This window comes from Pipistrellus kuhlii, unplaced genomic scaffold (genome assembly GCF_014108245.1).
Source record: "Pipistrellus kuhlii isolate mPipKuh1 unplaced genomic scaffold, mPipKuh1.p scaffold_m20_p_1, whole genome shotgun sequence".
NCBI classification, from domain to species: Eukaryota; Metazoa; Chordata; class Mammalia; order Chiroptera; family Vespertilionidae; genus Pipistrellus; species Pipistrellus kuhlii.
This window is the reverse complement of record NW_023425404.1, coordinates 126,434,153-126,449,840: the sequence shown is the minus strand read 5'-3', so window position 1 is coordinate 126,449,840 and position 15,688 is coordinate 126,434,153. Positions and strand designations below refer to the sequence as shown.

The 15,688-nt window shown below is 38.0% G+C and overlaps 1 protein-coding gene across 9 annotated transcripts in view; it reads right to left on the bottom strand.

The window, feature by feature from the left end:
* LOC118702486 (la-related protein 4B) overlaps positions 1–15,688 on the bottom strand; it is a 93,280-nt gene that overhangs the window by 75,989 nt on the left and 1,603 nt on the right. For 5 of the 9 annotated variants that reach the window (XM_036408422.2, XM_036408479.2, XM_036408496.2 and 2 more), the window contains exon 1: positions 5,359–5,506. The exons of 1 other annotated variant lie outside the window; for it this stretch is intronic. In XM_036408422.2, the coding sequence (XP_036264315.1) occupies positions 5,359–5,367 (9 nt within the window). In that variant the 5' untranslated portion in view covers positions 5,368–5,506. Of the gene's footprint in view, positions 1–5,358; positions 5,535–15,688 lie in introns of those variants that run through there. 3 more of the 9 variants (XM_036408458.2, XM_036408469.2, XM_036408487.2) reach the window with 3 other exon arrangements.

Genomic DNA, 15,688 nt, shown 5'->3' with positions numbered 1-15,688 from the left:
ATGTTTCTAGCTCTCCATCCCTCTCTCTTCCTCTCTGTGAAAAATCAATAAAATATATTTAAAACAAAAAAGCTTTGCTGTGGCTCTGGCCAGTTTGCTCAGTGATTACATTCCGCCAGCAGACCAAAGAATTGTGGTTTCGAATTCTCCTCAAGGGCATGTACTTCGGTTACAGGTTTCCCAGCCCTGGTTGGAGCATGTGTGGGAGGTATGGGCAGCTTTGGAGGCAACCAATTGATGTACTTCTGTCACATCGATGTTTCTCTCTTTTTCTACTCTCCTCTTCCCTCCCTTCCATTCTCTCTAGAAATCAATGAAAAAATACATTCAAGTGAGAATTAAAACGAAAACATAAACACACACACACACACCAACTTTGCTGTGGAGAAAAGTTACTTCTAATCTATATTAATCAAACAGCAAGAACATCTCAAATGTGTAATGTTTCTCCAAATTAAGGACAATGAATATCAGCAAGTCATGAAGAAATTGTGAAGGTCTGCAGAGTAAATGGCTCTTTGATGCAATAGATCACATGTGTCAAACACAAGGCCCGCGGGCCAAATCCGTCCCGCCAGGCCTTGCAATGTGGCCCGCACCGCGCTGTCATCACTGCACTCCGCTGCGTTTCCATCACAATGACAGTTTATGACTGTTCAGTAAACCATTCGGCCCGCGATTTAGGCTGGATTTTAGATTTTGGCCCCTTCTCTGATTGAGTTCGACACCCCTACAATAGATGGTTGTGAAATGTGCAACCTGTCTTCCTCATGTCCTGACCAAAGCTCCACAGGGCTTAAGGTCTTGTTAATCAATAAGCAAACCACCTTCCTTAAAATTCAAAGCCACTGATGCCCTGGCCAGGTGACTCAGTTGATTGGACTGTTGCCACATACACCAAAAGTTTGCAGGTTCTAGTCCCATTCAGGGTACATACCTCCATTGTGGGTTTGATCCCCAGTCGGGACATTTATGGGAGCAACTGATCAATGTTTCTCTCTCACATTAATGTCTCTCTTTCTCTCCCTTTTTCTTTCTTTTTCTCTTTTCTCTCTTCTCTCAAAAATCAATAAATAGCCCAACTGGTTTGGCTCAGTGGATAGAGTGTCAGCCTGTGACTGAAGGGCCCCAATCAAGGGCACATGCTCAGTTTGCTGGTTCAATCCCCAGTTGGAGGCATGCAGGAGGCAGCTGATCAATGATTCTCTCTCATAATTGATGTTTCTATCTCCTCCCTCTCTGAAATCAATAAAAAAAAAAAAATTTAAATCAATAAACATCCTCAGTGACATACCCTTTATAAGTGACATATGTCTGACATATGTCTCACTTATAAGATCTATATGCATGTGCATCATTCCTTTCTTTAATTTAATATGCCAAAAGATAAATATTTCTTAGCACTTTGGAGAAAGAAAGGGAGTCATCCCCTTACAATTATATAATAATCCATACAGTTCTAGAAAATCAGACCTCAGAAGTCTAGTTAAGATACCTTAAATACAGCCTGGACACATAAGACAACTTGAAAAGATTTCAAAAAAATGAGTTCTTTTTCTCAGGAGTTTCTATGTCAACGAAGGTTTGGAGAGGGAGAAAAACCCCCACAGCTGTTAATTGAAGGAATACTGGTCCTTCATCTGTAGTGTGGATCCCATACCCTCCTCTTGTCTGGTACCATCAACCTCTCTCTCCTTGTCACTATTTAAACACGCCCCATCTTCTGCTGTCTCCAAAGACAGAGCCACAGGTAGGGAGAATGGAGGTGTGAGAAGCAGGAACACAGAAGGACAATGCAGCTCCTTTGAAGGGGGCCATTGGCCAACTTGCTGCTAGATCTATGAGGTGTGTGATCTTCTCCAAGTACTATCTGCTTCCTCCAAATTAGGGTCTGGGCCTTGGGTGATGCTTACTCTGCCCTGTCTGCTTTTATTCTCCTCCTTTCTCACTTCTCCCTACCTTTATGCTCCTCCTTTGCCCTGCCTGATTGGAAGTTACTGCAAACAATAGGCAATTCTACAAACTGACACTGGAAACCTTACTCCGTTTAGTTGTATGTGTTCCTCTTGTATCTTTTTCTTAAACAGAATCAGTCTATTTTTATGCATTCTTATTTCTTTTTCACAAAGATTTTCACTTTGTTCTTTGAAGTACAACTTAGATACTCAACAAATAATATGAATGGCACAATGCTTCTAAAATGATTATTCCCATTTTTTATTGGAATAATTTATTTATTTTTAATGATAAATTTTTATTGATTTCAGAGAGGAAGGAAAAAGGAGAGATAGAAACATCCATGATAAGAGAATCATAGATCAGTTGCCTCCTGCAAGTTCCCCCACTGGGGATCGAGCCCACAACCCAGGCATGTGCCCTTGACCGAAATCAAATTCAGTTCACAGGCCGACACTCTGTCCACTGAGCCAAACCAGCTAAGGCAATAATTTATTATTCTAACAGAAGTATAAAATATGGAAAATAAGTGTATTTGAATCATTTTAGAGTAGAGTTACACCAGCAAATTTGAGTTTTTAGCACCTCTGAAAAGAAATATTCAGTGTTAAGACAAGTGGCAATACAGGCTCTGACCAACTAATTCCTCTGAGTGTGTGCAATTCCTAGAACGGTGCAGTCATTTGGGTTTTTTTCCTATATGCTTGAGACACGAAGATAATGAGAAAGATGTTCATTAAATTCACGACTGGTGGCTAGAAGGTGGAAGAGAAATGTTGAGACAAAGGGAGATGACAAGCTGGACAAGGAGATCACATAGCTAGACTACAGGCACTGCTGATAAGTACGTGGTCTTATTCCCCATTAAAAGAGTTGACTCAGGCAGAAACCGGTTTGGCTCAGTGGTAGAGCATCAGTCTGCGGACTGAGAGGTCCCAGGTTCGATTCTGGTCGGAGGCATGTACCTTGGTTGCGGGCACATCCCCAGTGGCTGGTTGATGGTTCTCTCTCATCAACGTTTCTGGCTCTCTATCTCTCTCCCTTCCTCTCTGTAAAAAATCAATAAAACATTTTTTAAAATAAAAAAAAAAGAGTTGACTCAGAAGCAAGAACTTGACAGATATAATCCCACTCTATTCTTCTGCATAATTACAAAGGTCACAGTGTATTTAAATATTTTCCCATCTTGGAGAGGTGGCCTCATGTTTGTTCTACCGCAATTTGTGACCATTGATTCACTCCGCTGTGTGGACAGGCTTTGCCACTGGTTGCACTTTCTGTAGCCTCTTTTACAATGTTACAATGCAACCAGATTACCTCCCATCTTTCCTCCTACAGGTCCCCGCCCCCACCTCCCTCATTCCCCGATTTTTCATAGTCTTATCCATATACCTCATTTAACAGCAGTTTTCTTAGTAATTTTCTTAGTTATCAAGACACTCCAAAGTTGTCAGATAACTTTTCCTGAGTAACTGCTTTTGTAATACTTTTATCAGTTTATATTAGTTAAATTGTATAATTGCACTAAGGCGAACAACAGCCCTGAACAAGTTTAGGGACAAGAAAACTGGCTTTTCTAAGCACAACTCAACTTGGTAGAAAAAGAAAAAGAGACAAAGCAGAGTGTAGCCACCAGTCCCAGTACTTCACTGTCCTCAGGTAAGTAAGACTTACCAAAAGAGTGAGTCTACCTGCCTCACTGTGCCCAGTTCTGCTCTTCTATTTTTGGCTGTTTATGGCTGCGGTTAATACCATATGCTGAATTTCCATGCAAATTTCTGGTGAACGTTTGTTTGTTTTTTACCTACAGATTCTTCTAATTCATCCCTCCTTGCCATTTAAAACAAATGAACAAGCAAAAACTAACTATCGATCCCTCAATCTCAAGGAAAGATAGCATATCATCTACCCAGTTGCCCAAACCAAAAACCTGCAAATACATTTCTAACCTCTTCCTCTCAATTAAATTTGTATCTTCCCTCCCACCTTTCAGTTTACATTTTCAACAAGCAAGGCCAGCTGAGATGTCACTCCATCTTTCCTACAGAGCCGGAGTCCAAAATCCTTTACTAATATATCCAGTGACACAGTATGTCAAATGAGTGCTGTTGCTCCAGTATGTATATATTCTTCACTATATTCCTGACACATACTTAACAGAATAGAATCTCAGGCAATACATGTTTAGTAACTTGGTCTTTTGTGCAATAAACATGTGGAGAAAGACTCCTATGATAGTATTTAAACTATAAAGCTCAGAAAATGAGATGAATACAAGTGAAAGCTTCTGCTGCTACATACTCCAAATGATGTGACAATGGGGTGGGGGTGGGGCCAGTATTTTTAGGTTAGGGTAAAATTAGAATTACTTTGAGTTCATGTTCATCTTATTTTAGATATTCTCTAGATTTTGTATATATATACATGTGTGCATATCTGTAAGTGTGCACTTGGGATCTAAACATACAGAATAGTTAAATACAAAGTATGGGAACAGTAAAGAACTATGTTTAATTATCAAAATAACAAATCATTGAAGAAGTTCATATGTGGCAAACACACTAAAACTGTTATCTGTATTGAAGGGAAAGGTCAAAGATCCTTTTGAAATATGTTGTAAGCTATAAAACCCTTTCACTAGAAAAACAGACCCATACTAGAAATGTTAAACACAGACTCACAAGTCCAAGGACACTCTCCCCCTCCCCCATCTATGAACAACAGGCAGAGTCTGAGGAGAAAGTTAACCCAAACTCTCCACTCTCTAAGTGGTGAGCCTGGGCACCCCCATTTTATTGTACCTACTGTGAGCATTTTTAAGGGAAGCACAGCAAAGAGCATATAAACTAAAAAAAATTTCAGTCATTACTGTTACTAAAGAGCCAGAGGCTAGACCAGGGCAGCTATGAAATACCACACTGTGGTCAGGAAGCCACTGCATCTAAGCACAGAATCCAATCCCAATCTTCAAATATTAGAAGGGACAATTGAACATGCCTGCATTTTTCTAAGATGACAGTGCAAAACAGTTAATATTAAAATACACAAACACCCTTTAACAGAAGATGTTGCTTTCAAGTGACATTATTTTTTAAAAAGAATTTAAGTTCTGAAGTAATAAATTCAAAAATATATACAAATTTGGAAAATCTGTTTGATATTCCAAAGACATAATACATTTCCACTTTAGAAATAACTGGGTAACAATTCCTATGCCAACATCACCATAAAAGTTCAAAGCTAACTATCAGAATCAGCTCCAATAATGTTAAACTACTGTTTGGCCTTATGGTGTGGGATACCCCTGACCTCAACGATCATCACTATAAAAACTACTACTAAAACTTTTTATTCAAAGTCAACATATCTGACCCTTAGCTATGCTGTGTGGCTAGTCCTCACCTCTATCATGTTATTTAGGCCCAAGGTGGGTGCTACACAGGACACCTACGCTTTTCCAAAGATGCAATCTGCAGTAGTCTTGGAAGCAAGAAGCTAGACAGATCCCATATTCTGCTCTTCCCTCATTCTGCGAACTGTTTCCAGGTCTCAGTTTCCCATACAGCAAAACAGGTGTTCTGAAGAAAAACAAACAAAAAAAAAAAAGCAAGGGCTTTGAGTTCTCTGAATTATATTATATGCCAAATATTCTGTTTGGGTGGGAATTACAGCAATCTGCATTCATTTCTCAATTCTGTAGTAGAGTTGCAGGCTGTTAAATCTGAAATTAGCAGATATTGAGTAACAACAGTTGTTGAGGATGGTAAACTAAGGACAAAAGAGATGTCACAGTGCTCACAAGTCACCTCTCTCCTTACAGAAAGGCAAAGAGTATGGATGGAGGTGCTGACACTGTCAAAAGGCCTGAACACAGAGTTCTGCACCAACAGCATAGACATGAAGGTTTACAACTATCTGAATGCTTCAGGAAGGCAACCACTGAATTTAATTTCTCTGAGACTATTTCTCAAAGAAAATATGTAAACTGCAATCTGAATATGAGACGAACTGGAAGGCCTGTTAGCACCTTTATAAAGAGATTAACGCTAAAAATTAAATTATCTTAAATGACATAGAAATCCTTTATTTTCCTGGAATATATAATTTATTTCAATGTTTTAAAAAGCACAGTTTAATAGGTGCTTTAAGAATTTGCTTTAAAAAAAATGCCAACCTAAAATCAATGGCATATATAGAATTAATGCTTTAACCAATTTCAATTTTTCTTTTGAAATACCACTGTTAAGACTTTACCAAGAGAACCAAGATGGCGACATAGATAAACAATGGTATTCACCGTCACCCACAACCACATCAAAATTACAACTAAAATACAGAACAATCATCATTCAGAATGACCAGAAATTCACTGGACCCTACAGGACAAGGCCACTCTTACCAATTCCAGGAGACATAGTAGTAGCTCTACCTAATACATAAAAACAAACGCAGGGCCGAGTCCGGTTTGGCTCAATGGATAGAGCGTCGGCTTGGGGACTGAAGGGACCCGAGTTCGATTCCGGTCAAGGGCATGTACCTTGGTTGCGGGCATATCCCCAGTGGGGGGTGTGCAGGAGGCGGCTGATCGATGACTCTCTCTCATCGATGTTTCTGGCTTTCTATTTCTCTCCCTTCCTCTCTGTACAAAATCAATAAAATATATTTTAAAAAAAACACAAAAAAAACGCAGGGAAGCAGCCAAAATACAGAGCCAAAAAAATAAAACACAAATGGAAGAAATGGAAGCAAACTACTGAATATAAAATTCAAAACAATGGTTATAAGATTGCTCAAGGATCTTAATGAGAGCTTCAAGGGACTTAGTGAGTTTGAGAATTTCAAAGATATGAGAAAGGACCATTCAGAAATTAAGTATACAATAATTTAAATAAAAATAATTTACAGGGATTCAACAGAGTCAATTAAGAATTCCAAGAATCAAATCCAATGATTTGGAATATAAGGAAGCAAAAAACACACAATCAAGAGAAAAAGAATCCAAAAATATGAAGATAGTGTAGGGAGCCTCTGGGACAATATCAAGCATACCAACATTCACATTATGGGGGTGCCAGAAGGAAAGAGAGAGCAAAATACTGAAAACCTATTTGAAGAAAATAACGACAAAAAACTTCCCTTACCTAGTGAAAAAAATAGATTTACAGTCCAGGAAGCTCAAAGAGTTCCAAACAAGAGGAACTCAAAGAGGCCCATATCAAGACACATCATAATTAAAATGTCAAGAGTTAAAGACAAAGAGAGAACCTTAAAAGCAGCAAGAAAAAAAGTTAATTACCCACAAGGAAGTGCCCATAGGACTGCCAGCTGATTTCACAACAGAAACTTTGCTGGCCAGAGGGAGTGGCAAGAAATATTCAAAGTAATGAATAGCAAGGACATATAACCAAGATTACTCTACCCAGCAAAGCTATCATTTAGAATTGAAGGTCAGATAAAGAGCTACAAGATGAGAAAAAAGCTAACGGAGTTCATCACCACTAAACCAGTATTACATGAAATATTGCAGAGTATTCTTTAAGAAGATAAAAAATATGAATAAAATGGTAATAAATATCTATCTACCAACAACTTAATCTAAAAATCAAAATAAACAAAATAACAATGGAGTCCCTCAGCCTGACCTGTGGGGATTGGGCGGAAACCGGCTTTCCGACATCCCCTGAGGGGTCCTGGATTGTGAGAGGGCACAGGCCAGGCAGAAGGACCCCACCAGTGCACAACTGGGGCCGGGGAGGAACTGTGGGGGGGTTCTAGGACATGTCTGGCTCGTCTCACCCAGTCCCAATTGGCCAGACTCCAATGCAGCAAGCTAACCTATTGATAGGAGCATCTGCTCCCTGGTGGTCAGTGCGCATCATAGCAACTGGTCAAACTGTCGGACACTTAGCATATTAGGCTTTTATTATATAGGATATGCATTACTATGGACACAGACAATAGGGTGGTGAAGGCCTGGGATGGGGCAGGAACCTGGCGGAGGCAATGGAGGGAGGGAAGGAAGAGGGATATCTGCAATATTCTCAACAATAAAAATAATTTTATTTTTTTTTAAAGATTACCTAGCCTTGCCTGGTGTGGCTCAGTTGGTTGGAATGTTGTCCTGTTTTCTGGTAGGACACATACCTAGGTTACTGGTTCAATCCACAGTGGGGGTACATACATGAGGCAGCCAATTGATGTTTTTCTCATACATCAATGTTTCTCTTTCTTTCCTTTTCCCCACCTCTTCCTTCCCCTCTCTCTAAAATCAGTAAAAACATATCCTCAGGTGGGAATTAAAAAAATAAAAATTTTAAGACTATACCTGGATAAGTACCTTATGTGAGTTCCATAACTATAGTGCAATGGAAAACTGAACTCAGATAAGACACCAATGTTATAGTCTTCACTCTATCACCAACATATTTTTCTAATTAATTTTACCTCTGTGAGCTTCAATTTCTGAGTCTTTAGAGATCTAAAATCCTAAGACTGCAATTGCAGTATTACACTATTTCCTGGTCATTATTTTCAGAAACTAATTATCAAATCTAAGTTATAATATAGACCAAAACTCAGTCTTAGAAAATGACTGTCCTACTTCAAACTGTTGTTTCATTCACACGAAACACTACTTGAATAGCAAAAAGAATGGAAAGTTTCCCTCTCAATTTTATTATTCTAGACAGATTACAATGGCACTGATACAAACAAAATACTCCATGCTACTATCATAGATTAAGGCTGATTAAATGTATTGCTAGTTATTAAACATTTAGTAAGCATACTCTTCACAGATTATCAATAACCTTCACAGAGCAAACTGTAAGTTAATAATCTTGCTTTTATTTGCCCACTCATAAAATTATCTAGTAATACAATTTGTGGCAAAATAATGACTTTGGGAAAGCATCTGATCTGTTTATCTTGAACTGTAAAATCGTGATTTCATAAAAACTTACAAGTTACAGATTAAAAACCTCAAATATGACAAATATACTAGTACTCTAAATATTCTGAACTTGAAAGGCATAGTATGCTCAGTGTTGTGGGCTTGACTTCAATACTAAAACTCATGGTCATTTAGGAGCTCAAAACATTCTCTGCCAGAAAGCATTTCACTCCGTGATTAGAGTTCCACCAATCACAGAGACTTAAATGCTATGTGCCTGAATGCTCTGCAGTTTTACTTGGGGAGTCTACTTTCTCCTTCCAAAGCATAAAATCAGTGGGAGGAGCCATTAAAAGGGGGGGGGGAAGACTGAGCAACTTCTGTCAACTGCCTTATTCATTTTGTCCTTTGGTCTGCACTGATTGCCAATCCCCTCCCTAGCTATGTAAGGTGTGAAGCAGCAAACATTGCTGATTCATCAGTTATTCATGTGCACAATGGCCTGTACTCCAAGTGACCCACTGAAGGGAAATGGGAAACAGATTCTAGTCTGATAACAAGTATCACTTTAAGATTCAGATATTAATAAAAAAGGAACACTGACCTTCCAGAGAAAGTGTCAGCCATAAAGGTTTTCAAATTATACTTCCACACTACATGACAACCAATTATAGTACCAATTGTTTGAAAGTTTTTATTTACTTGCTAATAACACGAGAGAAAATGCTTTTGACTTTCAAATGTCTACATTTTTAATTCTACTTTTAAAAGATCCTGGTATTCTCTGATTATGCTAAATTGTAATAAGCCAAACAGCAATGAATTACAGTACTATATACAGTTTGTGAGGAGATGATGTATACATGGCAAGGCAGAAATTATACAGATAATAAAATCTCAACAATGAAACACAGATACTATAATGTAATCAACAAAAAGAAAAATCATGTTCAGAAAGTATAGTCATTTTTTAAAATGTTTTTATTGATTTTCAGAACAAGAGATAGAAACATCAATGAGAGAAACATCAACATTGATCGGCTGCCTCCTGCACGTCACCTTGTCAGGGAATCAAGTCCGCAACCTGGTGACTGGGAATCGAACCATTGACCTCTTGTTCATGGATGTATGCTCAACCACTGAGCCACACCAGTGGGCAAATATAAAGTCTTTAAAGAACAGACTTTAAAGGGCTTGACATTTTCAGAAGAAAACATTTGGAGGGAATGTTTAACATGTTCAGAGAAAGATGAAACTTGTAAATCTTTATCAAATTGGTCACTATGTTTTTATCCCCATATCTTAAGCTATGACAATAAAACAAAACTTTTTGAATCCTGAAAATAGAATGTTCTCGTTTTTCAAAGATGTTTCTAAAAAAGGAATCTTGTTAATTAGTCTGCCTTAATAAAAGCTGAAACAACAAATACACTTTAAAAAACTGACAAATGCTAGTAAACTTAAAGCATAATTTTAAAGCATTTTTTTAAACATACATTATTATGTGTAATACAAATGAAAAGGGTTCTGAGCAAGCTATTCTTCAAATAAAGACTTTTCCACTGTGATAAACACAGTTGTAACAAGAGGGCTCTCCACGTTGGGGCCAAGTAATGCCCATCTGTGTGTGCCCATTCCTCTCCATGCTACTCTCCACAAAGCAGAATGATCACTTTAAAAAGGCAATTCTGGTTTTGAAATCTTCCAACTGTTTTTGGAATATAGAACAAAATTTTCATCAATGCTGGGACCTTCCAGACCCAGTAGGATGTAGCTGCTACCTCCCCAGCCTCAGTCTCATTCAAATTAATTCCTCCAAATCGCTCTGCCCTCCTGAGCTCAGAGTTTTTACAGTTATCCTTTCTGCCTAGAAAGCCCTCTTTCCACATCCAACCCTTCCTTAGAGAAGGCCTACAGATGTCTACTGGATGATCTCAGCACTGCCTACTCTCATATCTGATTATTTGACTGCCTGCCTCAGGCAATCAAAAGGGGGACAATATATCCCCTTTATTCATCATTATAATCCTGATATTTATTCATAAATTATTTCATTTATACTGTGTACCATTCTAAGATCTGGGATCATATCAATAAATAAAATACCGTAGGCAGAAACCCTCGATCTCATAAAGTTTACATTCAAGTATGAGAAGGCAGATCATACATAAAAATACAGAAATTATACAGGATTTTATAATGTAGCAAGTGCTACAACGAGAAAATAAAGCAGGGAAGGAAGATGAGAGGTGCCTGCTACCAGCTATGCTATAATAAATGCGCTTGTCATACTCAAGGAAGTGTGGAGTTGAGAGTGATCAAGAAGTTTCATTGCAAGGAAGCTTGAGAATGCAGATACCAGTCTTTTAAATAAAACAATTCACTCTAATTTTTTCTAGACTCCGGCCTTAGAAAAAAGTTCAGGTACCATTCATCACTGTATTACTAGTGTGATTGATCAAAAACATCTACTCAAACCCCGCCAGCTAGGCTCAGTGACCTATGAACCAGAAGGTCACATTTCAATTCCCTATCAGAGAACATGCCCAGACTGCATGCTTGATCCCCCAGTGGGGGGAATGCGGGAGGCAGCCAATCAATGGTTCTCTCTCATCATTGATGTTTCTGGCTCTCTCTCTCCCTCTCCCTTCCTTTCTAAAATCAATGAAAATAAATTTTCACTATTGCAACTGCTTTGTTTTGGATTAATAAAGTGTGTTTTAATCTTAAAGCAAAATAAAGGTAAAAAATATTTATTAAAATGGCACTTTTAAAGACTGAAAAAGTGTAATCTAGGTCATGTAAATTACTCCATCTGAAACAGTACTGTAAGTACTAGATGCAGCTATCAAGTCAATTACATTTTATAAATATAATATTTAAAAATTTTTGTTAATCATTTGAGGATATTTTTTCCATTGATTTTTAGAGAGAGTGGAGGGGAGCGGAGGGAGAGAAACAGCCATGTGAGAGAGACGTAGATTGACTGCTTCCCACACCATGCCCCACCAGACCAGGGGTGGAACCTACAACCTAGATACACCAGGAATCAAACTAGACACCCTTCAGTGAGAAGGCTGTAGTTCTAACAGCTGAGCTACAAAAGCCAGGGCTATAAATATAATTTATATGCACTTTCTATTGCACCCTTTCCTAATTAAGAACTCCATGTCTGTTTATTTCTCTAAAACTGAGGAGAGAGTTGTCTTTTAGGTATGCCTTTATCCCTCTAGTTGAACAAAGTTTACTAAACATCTATAGTGTACCTGGCCCTGGGCTGAGCAAATAGATTACAAACACAATCTGTCCCACAAGGAACTTCCATTAATTAATTAGGTGTCATGCCTAGGGCACTCAGCACCACTTTAGAAATGAAGGCAGGGATTTCTGAAGGCCTCCTAAAATCTTTGTAAGGATAGGTTAAGGAAGGCATTCAACCGCAGGCAAAGAAACTACAAAGAGCAAAGTCAACAGCATAGTTTTGGGGGTTTGGTGGGGGTGGGGGGGAGCAGTGACCAGTGAGGCTGACCACAGGTGGCCCTGTCAGCAAGGAGAAGGCAGAGAAGAAAGGCCCCAGAGGGCTAAGCCTGTTTTGCTCTGGGCCTGGGCACTTCTTTTCTTTTCTTTTTTTCTTTCTTTTTTAAAATATATTGTATTGATTTCAGAGAGGAAGGAGGAGAGGGAGAGAGAAATTTCAATGATGAGAGAGAATCATGATCAACCAACTCCTGCACACTCCCAGAATGTGCCCTGAATGGGAATTGAGCTCTGATCTCCTGGTTCATGGGTTGATGTTCAACCACTGAGCAACACTGGCCAGGCTGAATATTTTGTTGTTTTGGTGTTTGTTTGTTTTAAAATATTTTTTTCATTGACTTCAGAGAGGAAGGGAGAGGAAGATAGAAATATCAATGATGAATGAGAATCACTGACTGGCTGCCTCCTGCATGCCTCCTATTGGGAATCGAACCTGCATGTGCCCTTGACTAGAATCAAACACCAGACCCTTCAATCTGCAGGCTAACGCTCTATTCACTGAGCCAAACCAGTAGGGCAGGACTTCTTATTTAGGAAGGGGACAGTCACTCTTAAGGAGTTTTTTAAAGATTCTACTATTTTATTTGATTGAATGATTGATTGACTGGTTTTAGAGAGGGGGGAGAAAGAAAAAGAAAAAGATTGACTTGTTGTTCCACTTATTTATGCATTCTTTGGTTGCTTCTTGTATGTGCCCTGACCAGTGATCAAACCTGCAACCCTGGCATGTCAGGATGACACTCTAGCCCAGAAGTCACCAACCTTTTGGACCTCACGGACTACCAATGGTCCACGGATCACCAGTTGGCGACTGCTGCTCTAACCAACTGAACTATGTGTCCAGGGCAGGATATACCTTTTAAAACAACCTCTGGCTGTCGTGTGACTAAATGGTGTGTATAAATAAGAGAGCATTTTATCTTTATCATGCAAATAAATACCATCATAATTCAGATTTCGTAAAGAACTGTCAAGTGAAGACTATCCTACCTAATGATTATCAAATGCCCCCTAAAACTTAAGTTGCATGCTTTCAAATTCAAGTATCAAATGTCCTCCATGTTACACAATGCACTCTGTGGCCTAGGTCTCACTAGCAGGGAAGTAGGGCTGACACTAAAGAAGGAACCAGACCCTGTCAGAGGCACAAAAGCCATGACAACTTAACCATAAAAATTGTGCAAAGACAGTGTTTATAAAGGTATTGAAGGGATAAGAGGTATGGAGCTTGACTGATGGGAAAAGGGAAAAAGCTAAGTAAATGTCTTCCTGTTTCTAAGGAAGACATTCATACTCAAAAAATAAATTTTTAGAACACTAGGATTTATCATCCTTCTTCTAATAGGAGAACCTAATGGTTTCTACCTTAGAATTCCATATACCAATAAAGAAATTCACTTTCTAATCATGACAATTCCAGAAGTAGAGTAGTTCCAAAAACATCAGCCAGTGCAACAATTAAGAGCAAAAAGTTTAAAATGAACTAAACTAAAATCTTATCTGTTGAGTTTAACCCTTTTAGAAGGCAGTGTCTTATTCACTGTATACTCTAAAATTAGCTTTCACAGAAAAAGGAGAACTCTTTACAGGAATAAAGTTTTACAAAAGAGCATAAACAAAAAAAGTCCTGCAGTGGTGTCTGTTTTTTAACAATGTATTTCCATAAACGCAACATCACTGTTTTTTTTTCCTCCGTTAGTAAAAGGTTGAGTGAAACAGTCTTACAGAAAGAATTATAAGAATATACTCTTAGGTTTTCTTGCATTTACCAATCTGAAAAAGAAAGTCCTTAAGCATGAGAACTCTGCAAGAGTATAAGCATGTGTTAATGAAAGCATATTTAAAACTTGTGTCTTTAACTTTAGGACAACAGCAAATGGATTTAAACTAACATCTATACAGCTTTTTGCAATCTCAAGGAAGCATCATAAAGACAACACGTTACTAAAATTAGGCCTAGATTATAATCCTAGTTATCATGCAAAAGTATGAACTCCAGCATGACACTGAAATAAGGAGTTTCTCAGCCACTTCTTGGCTAGCCACACCAACCACACAGGTCTATCATATCACTACAAAAACTTGTAAATATTGTTGCAAATCCATGTAGAGTAAGTAGTGAGGCTATTTGCAGGCACTGTTTATTGTTTATTAGCATTAACAACATGATGTTCCAACTTGCACTTAAAATATTTTAGAATTGTTTTATGATATATGAAGATTGCTTCAAAAAAAAAACACACAAATGACTAAAATATTTGTTTCCACAGTTTAACTATATATTTGTCAAAAAGTGCTCATTTGTGGAAATCATATTAAGTTCAATAAAATCTCCAAATCTCAATATTTTTTAAAAACAATCTCTAGGAACATTACAAAAAAATCAAATTTCTTCCTGAATGTGCTGTCATTTAATTTCAGCTACTCTTCTACAAAACATGTTAAAATGAGTACTACAAACTTTTGTACCCACATTATCGCCTGTTTTCTCTCTGGCTCCTACTCAAATACTACTATAGTCTGGCTATGACTCCTTTCTCCAAATATACCTTCTGTCCTCAGAACCTGATTTCTCTGCCCAGATACATGTGATTAATTTTTTTTAAAATCTCTATTAATAAGTTAAAATTGTCAATCACGGAAAGAATATTGAAAATAGTAATAAGGTAAGCACCATTTTCAAATTTCTTAATAACAATCTCAATAATTTAAAAAAATAGCCCTAGCTGGTTTGGCTCAGTGGATAGAGCATTGGCCTTCGGACTAAAGGGTCTCAGATTCAAGTCCCGTCAAGGGCACATGTCTGGGCTTTGGGCTCATCCCCAGGAAGGGGCGTGCAGGAGGCAGCTGATCAATGATTCTCTCTCATCATTGATGTTTCTATCTCCTCTCCCTCTCCCTTCCTCTCTGACATGAATTAAAAATGTATTTAAAAAAATAGTAAAATCAGCCAACACCAATGTGTTCCAACAGCCATATGAGGCTGATATTGTCATCCATTCCCTTTAGAGATTAAAAAAGTGAAGCCCCAAGAGTGTAATTTCTAATCAACAAGAAGCCCTGCCATTATTTCGTGTAAATAAGGCATCTCATATTAACTTTTCAAAATACAAGATGAAACTTATTTCTAACCAAACACAAGTTTCAAAGGGAAGTACACAAATTTATGGTTGAATAATAATAAATTTACTAGTCTGATGCCTTCAGAAATTATTTCACTTTAAGCAACTCAAGCAAAATTCAGTCAACCGATTTCTTTATAGTTTAAACTGCTTTTCAGTATATTAAATACAGAGGAAAGTC